Source organism: Balearica regulorum, chromosome 3 (genome assembly GCF_011004875.1).
Source record: "Balearica regulorum gibbericeps isolate bBalReg1 chromosome 3, bBalReg1.pri, whole genome shotgun sequence".
NCBI classification, from domain to species: domain Eukaryota; kingdom Metazoa; phylum Chordata; class Aves; order Gruiformes; family Gruidae; genus Balearica; species Balearica regulorum.
Window position 1 is genome coordinate 113297114 of NC_046186.1, and position 13827 is coordinate 113310940.

Genomic DNA, 13827 nt, shown 5'->3' on the forward strand with positions numbered 1-13827 from the left:
GGCGCCCGCCGGGGAAAACAGCGGCGACGCGCAGGCGCGGAGCCGGACGCGTTCGCTGCGAGCCCGCCGGCGCAGGAGGGGGCGGCTTCGTGACGACAGCTGTGACGTCATTCGGGGCGGTGGGGCGCTGCCCGCCGTATCGCTCGCTTCCGGATGCGCGGCGGCGGGGGGCTATGGCGCGCATCACGCTGGAGGACCTGGATGGCCTGGGCGAGGAGGCCGCAGCCGGCGGCGAGGAGGAGGACGACGACGACGAGGAGGAGGAGGAGGAGCAGCAGCGGGGCCGGTTGTTCGCCTACTGGGAGGCTGTAGCCAGCACGCACCGAGTGAGCCTGCCCCCAGGTGAGCGCCGAGCCGCGCTGCGGCGGGGGACCCCGCTGCCGGGCCAGCCTGGAGGGGCCCTGAGCCGGGCCGCGGGGGCGGGTGCCCTTCGGGGGCTGACAGCGCCCCGTGAGCCGGCTTCGGGGCCGACGGCACCTACCGGGGGTGGGCAGGTCGGGCCCGGTGCACCGCGGGATTCCTGCTCTCCAGCCTGGGCGAGCCTCCCCTCTCCTGTGCTTTGCCTTGCAGACATGGCAGGCCCGATCGTCCAGATGACCCGGCACAACCAGGCTCGCGAGCCCGTGCCGTACATTACCCTCTCGCAGCGTGAGAAGGTGAGGCCTGCTCCTCTCTGCACACCCAGGTTTTCGTCCACTGCCAGCCTGTGGTGAGGCTGCTGCGGGTGCCGCTGCCAGCCTGGGGAGCGGGAAGAGCGTCTTCCTTGCAGAGAAGGTGGCCACGTGTCGGCTTGCATACACCGGCCTTGCAGAGGTTTCTGCAGAAGCACTGCAGCCAGGATGGCAACTCTGGATTGGTGCAGCATTCTGCCATTCCTGCATCTTCTTCTACGTTGAGTGACGGCAGCGCTCAACTTCCCAGCCTTTATTTTAACATCGGAATGGTCTTGCTGCTTTCTGTGGTCTCCTGGCTTCCAGCTGCTTCCTTTACCAACCTATGCTCTGTTGGGGTGGGCACGTCCAAGAGAGTGAATTTTTAGTTCAGACCCTGCTCCCTGCCTTGCTCAAAGCATCTTGTTGCATAGCTCAAAGTCCTGCTGGGTTTGTGTTTGTGCTAGTTACGTGGCTACTGGTCGAGCTCGAGATCTCAGTTGACACAAGTTAGGGATGCTTCTGTGGGGAACACAGGGCCTGTAGCCCTGGCTGTCAGACCTGAGCACGTGGTGTTGTTTGTCACAACTGCCAATCCAAACATGGTAGCTTCTGCCTGAAGATCTCCTGTTCTTGCTGGCTAAGTTGCACATCTCCTCTCATCTCTCATACAAAAGGGTGCTTCTGAGCTTTGAGAAATAACTGTGAAGAAGCACTTGTTAGACTGGTTCCTGTGTCTCTGCAGGCTTGGTTGGGCTTGCTACCAAGACGACGTCTGTCAATTGTCCTCTGTATGAGGAGAGCTGAACCAATTTCTTCTGGGCTGAGGTCCAGCACTCCGACCTGTAAAACACATCTGAGCATGCAGGTTGTGCAGCTCTGAACTGGGGCTTCACCACACTCCCTCTTCCCCTGTTCTTCTGGGTCCCAGGGACTTAGTCTGGGTTCTTCTGTACTTATGCTGATCCCAGGCAGGAATGGGGCCCCAAGACTTTGTTGGGCCTGAAGATCTTTTGTTCCTTTTGGGATCCCCTCTGTGCCTGAGGAGGATTCTTGGAATTTGACTCTGGGGCTGGGTGAGGTGATAGGAGTGACTTCCTGGTATTAGTGCTGAGGGGACTTCGGAGCTGGGGTCCTTAAGGACGTGTTTCCCAGGCTCAGACAGGTCATTAGTATTTGCTTGCTCCTCCTGGGCTGTCAGTACTACAAGCCCTCATCCTCTTGAAAGCAAGTGAATTATTGTGTCACCTACAGAGCCTTGTACTCAGTCAAATTCCCCAGCTTACGTCACAGCAACATGTTGCTACTGAGCCTGCGTGAAGCTTCTTTGCTCTTTCTCATGGTCAAGTCTCATCTTCTAGAGTGGTGGTGGTTAATATAAGGATCAGGCTGGGGGAAGACCAGACACCATGCCTTGCTGGGTTGATAGGTTTATTCGCAGATGGTGCGGCAGATGAGAATTGCAAATAGTCTAGAGGGACTGGTGGTTTCCTTGCTTGGAAAATGCTCTTGTTCCGCTTTTCGGTGCGACAATAGCATAGCAGGCATGGCCCTATCTAGAGGGTGAATGCTGGCTGGCCTGCAGTGTTTTGGGGCACTTTTCTTCCTGGCACCCTACTGATGTACACAAGCAGCCTAGATGCCTTTCTTCTGCCTTTGGTTTGGCTTTCTGAATAGAGACCTGATTTGGGTGGAGGCACAGAGAGGCTGCACTCAGTGTTGAGGCTGGTCACAACTTCCTGGCTCACTCACTGCCAACACAGCTGTGAAGCACAGAAGTTTGGCCAGGTGCCATGAGCTCTGCGGAGCAAGGCTGTCTCATGACCACTTTAATCTGGCTGAAGAACAAGCTGAGAGCAGGAAGATAGGTGCTGGCAACAACTTCCCAGCCCCTCTTTATGCAGTACCTGTGGTTATAACCATGCCATGAGCTGAACTATGAGCAGATCTAGATGCAATTTCCCAACTCTCCCCTGCCTTCCCTTCTGTGTTGGGTTTGTGCAGAAGACGGGGCAATTGTGCTGGAAATAGAGGTTCTGACTCATCCCACAAAGCTGTCCCCTCTGCACCGGCTGGGTTCGTGTCTGTCCTTCCTCCTGTCACTTCTTGGTATGGGAGAAGGATCTGAGAGGAGTTTTGTTACAACCTTCACAGCTCCTCTGGATACTAAAGAGCTCTTCTGCCAGACTTTCCCTTCTGCTGGGCAGGAGTCTTTTTGCTTGTTATCCTCTGTGCATGCAGTGCTCCAGGGAAAAGGCACTGCACCTGAGAATCATATCAACCTTACTGGAGGCCTTTGGGTGCCTGGAATGAGGAACATCCTTGTGAGTAGGCAGGACAGCAGCTGGAGAGGAGCAGAAAGTCCTGTGCCCCCTGCTGAGGATGTGCTGCATTCCATGTGCATGCCAGGAGCCTCCAAGCCTCCCTGCACCCTGTCTTCTGTCTGTGCTTTTCCTTTTGCTGACTTTTGCCTGGTGCTGTTAAGTGTCCTTTTCCTAGGTGCACGTGACGCCAGTTCCCTTCGCCTTCTCCGGCCTCTCCTGCCAATCACTGACTAGCAGGGGGTCTCATTTTGCCAGGGTCCTGTCTCCCCACTTTCTGCCTGTCAGTGTTGGTTTTGCCACCTGAGTGCTGCAGTGTTGTCAGCATGCTTAACTCTGACTTGGCTTGTCTGTGGCCTGTTTCAGTGCGAGGAAGCAGCCTACGAGGAGCGGCAGTACCCAGCTGGGAAGTGGGCATGTGTCACCAAGGGGGAGCCCATGTATGAGCAGAGCATCTCCATGAGCTTCATGAAGCTCATGCGCTACATCTGCAAGGAGAACTCTGTAGGTGTGTGCAGGCAGGGGCTGGAGGGCGCTGGCAGGCTGCACAGAGGGAGGGCCCTGCCACTGTTTGTCTGGAGTGGGGAGGAGGGCTGCTGCCACTGACCCAGCTGTCTCACTGTGCCCACTGCTTTCCTACCTCCTTCCAGGTTGCTATCTGGGCATGACAGTCCCAGTGCTCAATGAAATCCACCTGACCAAGGAGGGGACCAAGCTGGAGCGTGAGGTCATAACTGCCTATTATCTCCCGGGAGAGTTCCAGCAAAACCCCCCTGTTCCCACAGACCCCGAAATCCACATCACCGAGAGGGCACCACTCCGGGTTATAACCAGGTGACCCCAGCACCAGAGGTGTTTTCTCAGCTCAGCAGAGGTGTATGAACTCCCTGCATGGCCTCTGTGGTTCCTTGGGCAGAGGGATGGGAGCCCTTGGGCTGTGGGAAGGGGGAATGTGCTGGCTCTGTTGCTTACATTGTTCCCTTTGCTGCAGGGTTTTCTACGGGATGACCACAGAGGAGACCATTCTGCGAGAGATCAGTGTCTTCTGGGAGCTCTTGGGCTCCACAGACACTGTGCTCCGGGAAACCTACATCATAGCTGCTTATGAAAATCCCAGCATCCCTCAGCGTCGCAACGAGATCTGGTTCATCTGCCGAGCAGAGTGAGTCCCCTCTGTGACCGCAAACCGTCCTGTGACTGGACCTGGTGTAGATGGCAGTTCTGACCCAAAGGAGACGAATGCACATCCTGACCCACCATTCACCCACAAAACGACAGACCGGGAGACTGCGGGGTGGGTTTGCTGTGAGGGCCCAGCCAGGGGAAAACCTGCCTGGTTAGCACTTCACCTGCCCCTGCGGGGACCAGCTGAGGCTGGAGCTGGCACTGGGGAGAGCCTCTGCAGCAGGCTCCTGGTGGGAAGCACGTGGTGGGGGCTCACATATGGCAATAACTGTGTGGGTTTGTGCAATGTGCCAGCCTGACCTGGGCTTCTCTCGGCTCTGAGCTGGGGTTGCAGAGCTGTGCCAGGCACGCTAGTGGGGCCTGTGGTTGACAGTCACAAGCTGATGGTGTCTAGAAGGCAAATGACTCTGTACGAGATGTGGGGCACTTTCTGGGCTCTGGCCTGCTTCCTGTGAGAGTGGCTGCCTGTCTTGAATGGAGCTGCTAAAATGCTGCTACAGGGACAGTGGGGTTCAAAGGGGAAAAGGGCTCGCGACAAGCATGATGTGGATCCTGTACGTTTCCTGCTGGGGTGGCTCTGTTTGGGCTGTGGGGTGCCTCCCTGGCTGTCAGTCACCATCCCTCAGCCAGGACCGGGGCGCTGGCAGCCTTTGTCCATCAGTTGTGGGTGCTGTTTTGCCGACCTGCTGCAAGCTGAGAGGGACAGGTCCTGACGGCAGCAGCAGCGGCACCACTGTGTGTTGTGTTGTGCATTGATCGGTGAGTTTCACATCCATGAATACTGTCATGCTTTCCTGGGGGAAGCTAGCAGTGCCAACAGTAAATAAACCCAGCTCAAACCACTGCAGCTGCAGATCACTGATGGTGGGGACAAGGGGTACCCAGGTTGGCTTGGGAAGAACCTTGCTCTTTCCCTCCTCAAGGTGCTCCAGGCTGCAAAGCTGTGGCTAATTAGAAGGGCTGTAATGTTTGCCCAGGTTATGGCCCTGGGTTCAGCCAGGCACAGCAAAGCACAGGCTGCTTACATTGCTGCTACAGACAACTGTGGCCACGCTCCCCCGCAGGTAAGGCGGTTTTCTGTTGGATGGGGTCTGCTCTAGCCTCGTTTTTCCCCTGTGCAAAAAGTTGGCTCCTTTGACCGTACTGCACACCTGAGAATTTGTAGGTGACTGCACATCGTGCTGGTTGGCTGCAGGAACTGGCATAGTTTTGCAAGGATGTGATTAATTGATTCAGTGTGGAGGGACTTCTGGCTGCTGCTGACCCAGTTCCTGCCATAACCAGAGGTGTGCTGTGTGCCTTGCCTCCTGTTGCTGCTGCTCAAACTCTAGCTCTGGCCCTTTGGCCCTACAATGCAGCTGGAGGGGGGAAAGGGAGGGAAAGGTCAGGCCCAGCTCTGTGGTCTCATTGCCCTAGCATTACAGGTGGCTTCTGCCACTCCATTCTCCAGTCTGTTTGCTGCCCTGTCCAGGCTGGCCTGCCATCTGGCAGCAAGAGAGCCTGGCTGCCCAGCCTGTGGCTGTGAGGAGAGCAGGGCTGAGCATGTTATTGCTCCCTCAAAGAGGAGGGTATGTAGCTTCAGGCAGTGTCTGGGAAAGCACAGCAAGAGCAGACAGTGGTTCCCTGGGTATCTTTTGGTGCAGTTCTTGTCCCTGGGGCACTAAAGGCAGGCAGGGCTGGGAAGGTGCTGCGGCAGCCTGCAGCTCTGAGGGCTGATGTGGCAAGTGCTCCTCAGATAAGAATGGTGATACCTGGATCAGCAGTTCTGTGCTCGCTTCCCTGCTGGGGAAGGAGAAGCAATTCCCTTATGTGAGGCTGGGATCAGGTGGCTCAGCATCAGTGGGCGAGCAAAGTGAGCCAGCATGCGTGGGTCTGAGACCCTTCCTCTTACTGCACATCAGCTGCTTTGTTTGCTTGCCCTGAGCATCCAGGTGGAAGTAAATCTTACTTTCTAGAGCTTGCTGAATAGGCTACCACTTCCTCTGAGGCTGTTTGGTCCCCAACCACAACCAGAACAGCCTTTTGTGACAGGAAGTGGTGGCTTCCCTATGAGAGGGGACTGGTCTGCGGCTACTGGCAAAGCCGCACAGCCACAGGTCCTGCTAGAGCAGCTCTGTGGTCTCACAGGTCCTGCTGGAGGTGGTAATGGTAGGGGCTTCTGGTCCAGCTCCAGGCTTGCACCACCACACAGGGCAGCAGGCACGCTCCAGTCCCGTGCCTCAGGCTTTGCTGAGTCAAGGCTTCAGCATCCTCTGTGATGGATTCAGCAGCGCTCTTGGGGATGCTGTGGGGTGTCTGATGGTGAGTCTTCCACACAGTACCAAAAGCAGCCAGAATTTGGGAGGGCCAACAAACCAGCTGGAAAACTGGTGTTCAGAGCTGCAACTGCCAGAGCTGGTGGCACAGGGCTGCAGCAGGCTCCACGGGAGGCATTCAGTCAGGCAGGGAGGCCTCCGGCCTGCACCATGCAGGTAGCCATGCCAGCTTGCACTGTTGTGCCTTGACTTTGGGCGATGTGGAGGAGCAGCAAGGAGCAGGCAATGCATTGTGGAGCTGGGGCTGTGCATACACCCCTCTGCCTGTAGCAGGGTGCAGAGTTCCTAGCTCCCAACTGCCCTGTGCTTTTCACAGGGTGTCTCAACAACAGAACAGATGGGGAGCTTCTACCATTAACCAACAGTCCATCTGTGAGTAGCTCCTTGGCGGGAGGAGAGCTCTGTTGCCTCCTTGCTGCTCCGGACACCCTGCGTTGGGGCTCCCTGTGGACAGGAGCAGGGAGCGCCCATTGCTCAGCGGTGCGGGGGTCCCAGCCGGCCAGCCCAGGGCCTCCTGGCGCACCTCTCGCCCCCCGTGCCAGTGAAGCTCGGCGGCCGCCGCAGCTCCCCAGCGGCCCTTGGGGCCCGGTCTGCCCCTCCGCCTCCAGCATCGCCGGCCCACGGGGCCCCGCTACTCCCGGCCCACCGCCCAGGCCCCGCCCGGTTTCCGGTGGCCGCCCCGCCCCCCGGAAGCCCCTCCCGGCGGCGGCAGGGGGGGCGGTGGCGGCGGCATGGCCACGGGCGCGCACTGACTGACCGGCGCGGCGGGGAGCAGCGCGGAGGATGGCGGCGGTGCGGGCGCTCTTGGTGCTGGGTGAGTGCGGGCTGGGCCAGGCGCCGCAGCCTCTCCTGCCCTGGGGATGCGGGTCCCGGTGCCCGCCCGCGGTGGCGAGGCTTCGCGCCCCCCCCCCCCCCCCCCCCCTTCGGCGCCTGTAGTGGGGCCGCGCTGGGGCCGTGGGCGGAGGCAGAGGGGCTCCGCGGCCGCCGCCCCCGGGGGGTGGAGGCCGCGCGGCAGCCTCCTGGACCGAGCCCTCCGGTGGTGGTCCGGGCCCCTCGGTGGTCCGGGCCCCTCGGGTTCCCATGAGCCCGGCGGTTACGGGGCCAGGCGGCCCGGGACGGGCCCGCTCGACCCGCGGGGCTCCGGCGCGGAACGAGAGCTGCGCGGGGCCCCGTCGCTTCGACCCCGGCGGGCGGCCGCGCCCCTGCCCCGCGGAGCCCCGCTGCGCTGCGGGAGTCGCCGGAGCGCCTCGCCCCGGCTCTCGTTCCCCGGCGTGCGCCGGCTCGCCCTGCCCGCCCGCTCGTAAGGGGGAGCGTTGCGCTTAAATGAACTCGGATGCAAATGCGCCAGACGTTTGCCGTCGGGGAGATGGCGAGCAGGCGCTCCCGGAGCAGCGGCGCTCCCGGGAGGTGGCTCCTGCAGCCCCCTCTCGCTGGGCTCGGCCCCGACTCGCCGCGTCCCCGGGCCCTGTGGCGAGGGCTGACACCAAGAAGGCTACTTGTGTGCACTAGTGCGTGGTTTTCCCTTGAAATCTAAGCAGATCAAAACTCGGAGGAAAAAAAACAGTGGGCACATAGTGGGCTACCTCCCAACTGTGGAGGGGGTTCTCTCCCTTGCTGAGGACATCCAGATGAGGCATCCCCTTTCATCCCACCCTCCATGCTGTGCAGGGTGTGAGCCAGCCTTGCTGCCTGTTCCCAGCTCTGCCATCGTCATTGGTGGCACAGAGGTTTCTGGTTGATTTTCCTGGCTGCTGCTTTCCAAGGCCCAAACCTCCCTTCCCTCATGCTGCTCCATGGTGTTTCTCCCTGCTGGCCTCCTACCACCATTTTCCTTGCCCAAGGAGTCCGGGGTTTTAGCAGTGGCATGAAAGCCATGGGGGTTTCCAGCCTGGCTTTGGAGGGTCCTGCGTATGCCCCCCACGCCACACTGCCTTGTTTCTCACCCCCTTTGGGGGCATGTTGCCCATACCCACTTGTGGTCCCTTCTGTGTCACCGTGCACAATTGTACAGTTTGCTTTGTGGTTTCTGCTGCAAAATCAAGAGTGATCTTAGTCTAGCACCTAGGGATGAACGGGAGGATACTGCCTCTGAGGGAAAAGTATTTATAGCACTGCTGCTCTTTGCATGTCCGCCAGGATGCTATCTGGCTGAGACTTGCTGCCAGGCTGCGAGTAATGTCCAATTTACAGCTGATAAGCACGAAAAGCAGCACTTATTTAGCTGATTAGCACTGTAATTGCCGATTGCTTGGCAGCCTCCTGGCAAGGCTGTTTCTGGAGGGGGAGTGCATGCTTTGCTTGGACTCTGGTTTGAACCCATGATCGCCTACCTGCCAGCGTGCTGCCGCGGGCAGCTGGGAGGTGCAGGCCTGCCCATGAGGGCTGTCTGCCACCTTTCCTGCCAGCATGCTCCCCTGTCCTGTTGCTGGAGTTTCTGTGCTGCTCCAAGCACATACTCTCCTCCTTGTTTCTCCTGCTCAGCAGGACCGTGTCCTACAGCACTGGGAGGAACGTGCTCCGTCTGGCTCACGGACGCTGTAAAAAATCTCAGACACCAGCAATGTGGCCGAAGCGTACAGTTTGATGTCTAGGTTTTATGGGCTAGCGGTTAGTTTTGTGGATTGCAGGGCAGTGTCTCCCTTTGCCTGTGGATGCTGTTTGGAGAGAGGGCTGGGAAGTGTGGGGTATCCATGGCACATGCGGGTCCTTTCTGTGATCCTCCATTGCCACGTATATGTTCCAGGAATGCTTGGTGCCTGGACTGCTGGTCGCTGTTCCTCCATTTCCGTTGCTCAGCAAAGCTGTGATCTTTCTGGCAATGACACTGCAGCGTGCCAGATGTGTGCTGACTTCTGCTGGAACATGTGGTTGAAATGCTAGCAGAGGAATATTTGCTGAGTCAACTTTTCTTTAAAACTGAAAAAAACCCCCAACCCAACCGAAAAAAAAAACCCCAAACAAAAAAAACCTTCCCCCCCCCCAAAGGTCTGTTTTGTTCTGGAAGTGCCTCCATGTCCCGTGTTGAGCTGTATGTTTCTGTATGGCAGTGCTTTGCTTGTGCTCGCTAGCAAGCCTGTTCCTAAAGAAGATCAGGTAGGATCTGAGAATTCCTTGTGTTTAAAGGGTCCAAAATAAATTTCCAATAGTACAACTTGGATGACTTTCGTTCTTTGAGCTGAAGCTGCCATCTATTTTCCAGCAGCTCCAAGTCCTCTGCAGCCAGACCAAGTACTATGATCTGAGTGAGCATTCCTTCAGCAGCCAAAAAGCTGTGCTGCTCAGCACATTTCTGGGCTGTTTTGGGGCAAAGCGGTGACAAGCCAATACTGTTCTTTTCTTGTAAAGCATGTGATCCCCCTTGGGACTTGGCTGTGCACAGGCAGTGCTCTGGGCAGGCTGTAACCCCAATGTGGAGGAGCTTCAAAGGCTCGGCAACTCCATAGCCATGGCTGTAGGCACTTCTTTGTCTGCACGGTGGGTCCTGGACCACTGAGAACTGGCACCGGCCAGAGGGTTATCATGTTCTGCATGCTTTAAAGATGTCCTCTGATCTCTTAATTGATCTGGAATGAGACCATCTTCCAGAGGCAGATGGGCAGATGTTTAAACTGCAGCAAGCACCTGTGTTTAGTTGCATGCTGGGCGACGAATGGTCTTGCTCATGAAGGAGCATGTTTCCTCCCAGCCTGCTGAAGCCCTCTTGCTCAAGAGAGGTGGGTGGATGGCACCATGTGTCTGCGTGTTGCTCAGATGGATCGGTCTCGCCTTGACTAAAGGCTGGTACATGTTGCATCCAAGCAGATAGGCATATGTGTCCTGGGGGGGGCAGGCTGCACTTTCTCTAAAGGCTCTGGAGCCCAAGGGGAATGGAGGAAAGAAGTTAGGAAAGGAGTGGGAAGAGAAGAGCCTGGCTTTGGGGCAGTGGGCAAGAGTGCAAGGGCCAGTCTGGCTGTAAGCGATAAGGCACTTAAAAAAGATCTGAAGCCTGTGAGGCCTGGTTACAGGTATTTACTAGGGGAACTTTACACTAATATTTTTCTTCCCTTCATTGCAATTCATCTGCTATTTGAGCTGCAAAGATCAAAGCTGTCTTCCAGCAAGCACACGTGGACTTAAATAAATAGCTGGACCTACACCTCTCTCCAGTGAATAAACACTCTTTCCTCTCTGAACATTTTCAAGCGTAGCTCTCAGGTCTGGAATGCAAAATATTTCACATCAGCAGTGGGTGTTTCCACTGCTTTCAATATTTGGGAGCTTGGAACAAATGCTTATTTAGCAGCAGACAGACTTGGGTACAAACGTGCTCTTTGTGAAGGCAGTTGCTGCTGCTGTGGTGTTTGCAGTGAAATTCCCCTGAGATCGGAGGACATGCGATTGTCCAGACCCCAAGGAAACAGGTCTCGTTCTTGTAACATGAGTGGCGGTCTCATGGGCTGGGACAGGCAGGTCTTTGGAGGCCTGGAGGGCAGTGAGGCTGACAAGATGCTTGGCAGATGGACAGGAACGTTGTCCTTTAGGAGGATTTAAGTTGCACGGGCTGTTAACATTGGGTTTGGGGGGGTGTTTGCAAAAGCTGCGAACTAGCACAGTGGATTTTGCTGTGTAAGTGAAAGAGGCAGCTGTACCAATTCACCTCCCTGGGCCTTCAACATGGTGATACCTACCGGAGAAGGTTGGTCATGCCCGAGGTGGGAGAAGAGCAAGTGTAGTATCTTTTACCTTTATAAGAAATGAACTGTTTCTTGGGGGAAAGGGAGAAGGGAGATGAAGAAATGACAATTTGACAATTCATAATGTGTTGGTTCTTGGGCAGAGGTGCCGTGCTGGGTGTCCTGTTTCCATGTCCTGCTCCTTGCCTGGAGGATGTTGGAAGGTGGCACCCAAGAACTGCTTGTAAATGCCTTTATTCTGTTAGAAAAGCAGATGTTATATTGTGCAGGGGCGTTAAAGGCCTGTGCTCTGAATGTAGCATACCTTCTGTGCCAGCTTGCCTGGAAGAAGCAATCCCACTGCTGGGCATGGAAGGACTTGTTTTCTGAGGGAGACCTGACAGGGAGCAGATAGGGATGCTGCAGGTTTTCACGCTTTTCATGGGGCTGCCTGGCAGAGCAGGGGCTGTTCCTTGGGCTTTGTTGTGGTTGGGAGGCTCTGCATGTGGTTCACGTCTTGTTCCTGATGTCCTTGTGAGCTTTCAGCAGTCCAGATGCGTTGTGCATCTCTTGCCTTTTAGGGAGGTCGTTCAGAGGGAGCGTGAGTAAGGTGGGGGACCGTGGGGTCTTTTAGAAGCTGTTTGCTCCCTTCCTAATGCCAAAGCTATTGAACCACAGCATAAGAAAGCAAGCACACGGCTTTTTGATTCTGGAGGATGTGGTCTGAGCAGGATCCTGTGCTTCCACCTCCTCCATCCTACCTGACCCTGTCAGGATCTGCTGTGCTGGTTGTGTGAGCTGTCAGCTCACTCACTCTCCTCTTCCTTGCCTGTTGTGGGAGGATGTGATCCAGGGTCTGCTTTCCTGCATTGCTATTGGGTGTTATATGAGGGAGCAGCGTCCCATCACCTCTCAAGTTGTACGGTGCCAGCAAATCCACCTTGCATTGTGATGGGAACTGTTGCTATTGCTGTTTGGTTTAGACCAGACAGCTGGTGTCCCTAAACAAAAAAGGGCCAGACTGAACGATCATCATGAGGAAGACCATCTCCTGTTTCACTCTTCCTGTGCCTTCTGAACGTTCCACTGTGCAGGCAGTGGGAAGGAGGAGAGGCTTGCAAGGCATGTCTATACGGATGTGGGTTGGTTTGGGAACTAGACCGGAGTGCAACAGAAGCTTTGCAGGATGCTCACAAGTGTCTGTGGTCTCCAGGAGTGGAGCGGTGGAAGAATAGTTGTCTGGGATTTCTTCTGGATAGTCTCCTCCATGGGAGATGGGTGCAGGCTGGTTGTAGTGAAGCTCTTGAGGTTGGAGGCACATTCAGTCCATTAAGCAGCTGCAGCTCTCTGGGTCCAGATTGTGTGTCTGTGGGTCTGGGTGCTGCTTGAAATCAGGTTGGATAGAGTCTTTTCCAAAGTTTTGTCCAGTGTTTCCTCTTGCCTCTGCCTGCTTTCGCACGTTGCACTGCGGTGGGGATGAACCCATGCCACCCCATCAAGACAGGGACTCCATTTTGGGTCATTCCTTTGTTCTGGGGAAGTACTTGGCAGCAAGTGCTGTTCTCCTATGTTTACCTGTATCTCCTTTTAATCTGTGCAGCCCCTGCTGAGTAGCTGTGGAAGATCTTCAAGCCAGACACAAGTGGTCTTTGTTTCAAAGCATCAATTTGTGTTGGCAGCCAGGTCTGCAGCGCATGTGCTTTTCATTGACTGCTGCTCCAGCTCCGTTCTTTGCTCTTGCCAGCTTTTTTTTTTTTAAATTTAATACAAAAATGTTTTTCCTGAGCTTAAAGGCTGAGCCGTACAGTACTTCTAGTCTTAAATTAAGCCTTGCCTTTTTGGGGGAAGCAATCTCTGTGCACAGAACAGACTACTTTCCTCATCTCTGAGAGGTAACTAATACGTGCTGTCTGATCAGCAAGAGAGAGGTGAAGGGGACTTCAGAGTGGTTTGCAAGCTTCTGAAAGCCTGGTCTGTGTGCCTGGGATGAGGAGTTTTGGTGTGCCAGCCCAGCTTGGGCCGTTCCCGAGCCTACTTGTCTTAGAGCACTTTGGGAAGGTTGATGGGTAGGTGCTTTTGTTGATACTCTTTGCAGACTGCTTGGGCTGTTCCTTTGATTTGGTCAGCTTTCAAAAATCCATCCAGTATTCTCTGATTTTGACCCTCTGAAGTTGTTCTGCAAGGACTTCTTTTGAAAACTCATTTTAATCCTTAAAAATGTTATGTGACATCGAAGCGAGGCCCAGGTCACTACTTAAATGTTCCTGTTTATAGTGAACAGATGGATGCTGAGGTGTCCAGGTGCCCCAGAGAGCAGAAATTGAAACTATCCAGATCCAATCACAGGAGAATTCAGATTAGGACTTGGCGGGGGGTGGAACGTTGCAGTGTTGAGTGCTCCCTGTCCCCTTGCACAGTGGGTGCACACAAATTGTGTGTCTGGAGAGGAGGCATGACTGGTTTTAACCGATGATTCCTTGTGTGAGATGGAGCTTGCCGGTGGGATGCCAATAGCCTGTCTTCTCCTTGTCAAATTAAGCTGTGATTTGAATGGAGCAGGCAGGAACTTTGGTATTTGTGGACTGGGGTGCACAGGGCCCCTGGTGTGTGAATTGAATCCACTACTGTCAGATGGTCTTGGACTTCTGTGAGGTTGGGATGTCTTGGATCAGTGTTCATATTGTGCAGGATGATGAATGAGGAG

General features: G+C 55.6%; 2 protein-coding genes across 2 annotated transcripts in view; both read left to right on the top strand.

Annotated features, from left to right (window-relative positions):
* Positions 1–46: 46 nt before the first annotated feature.
* LOC104644202 (heme-binding protein 1-like) lies at positions 47–4999 on the top strand. The gene is made up of 5 exons (XM_075749560.1): positions 47–342; positions 571–656; positions 3338–3479; positions 3622–3805; positions 3963–4999. The coding sequence occupies exons 1-5, from the start codon at positions 174–176 to the stop codon at positions 4135–4137; spliced, it is 756 nt and encodes a 251-aa protein (XP_075605675.1). The 5' UTR covers positions 47–173; the 3' UTR covers positions 4138–4999.
* Positions 5000–7151: 2152 nt separating this feature from the next.
* PTK7 (protein tyrosine kinase 7 (inactive)) overlaps positions 7152–13827 on the top strand; it is a 37687-nt gene continuing 31011 nt past the window's right edge. The window contains exon 1 of the mRNA XM_075749548.1: positions 7152–7285. Coding sequence (XP_075605663.1) covers positions 7255–7285 — 31 coding nt within the window. The 5' untranslated portion in view covers positions 7152–7254. The remainder of the gene's footprint in view (positions 7286–13827) is intronic.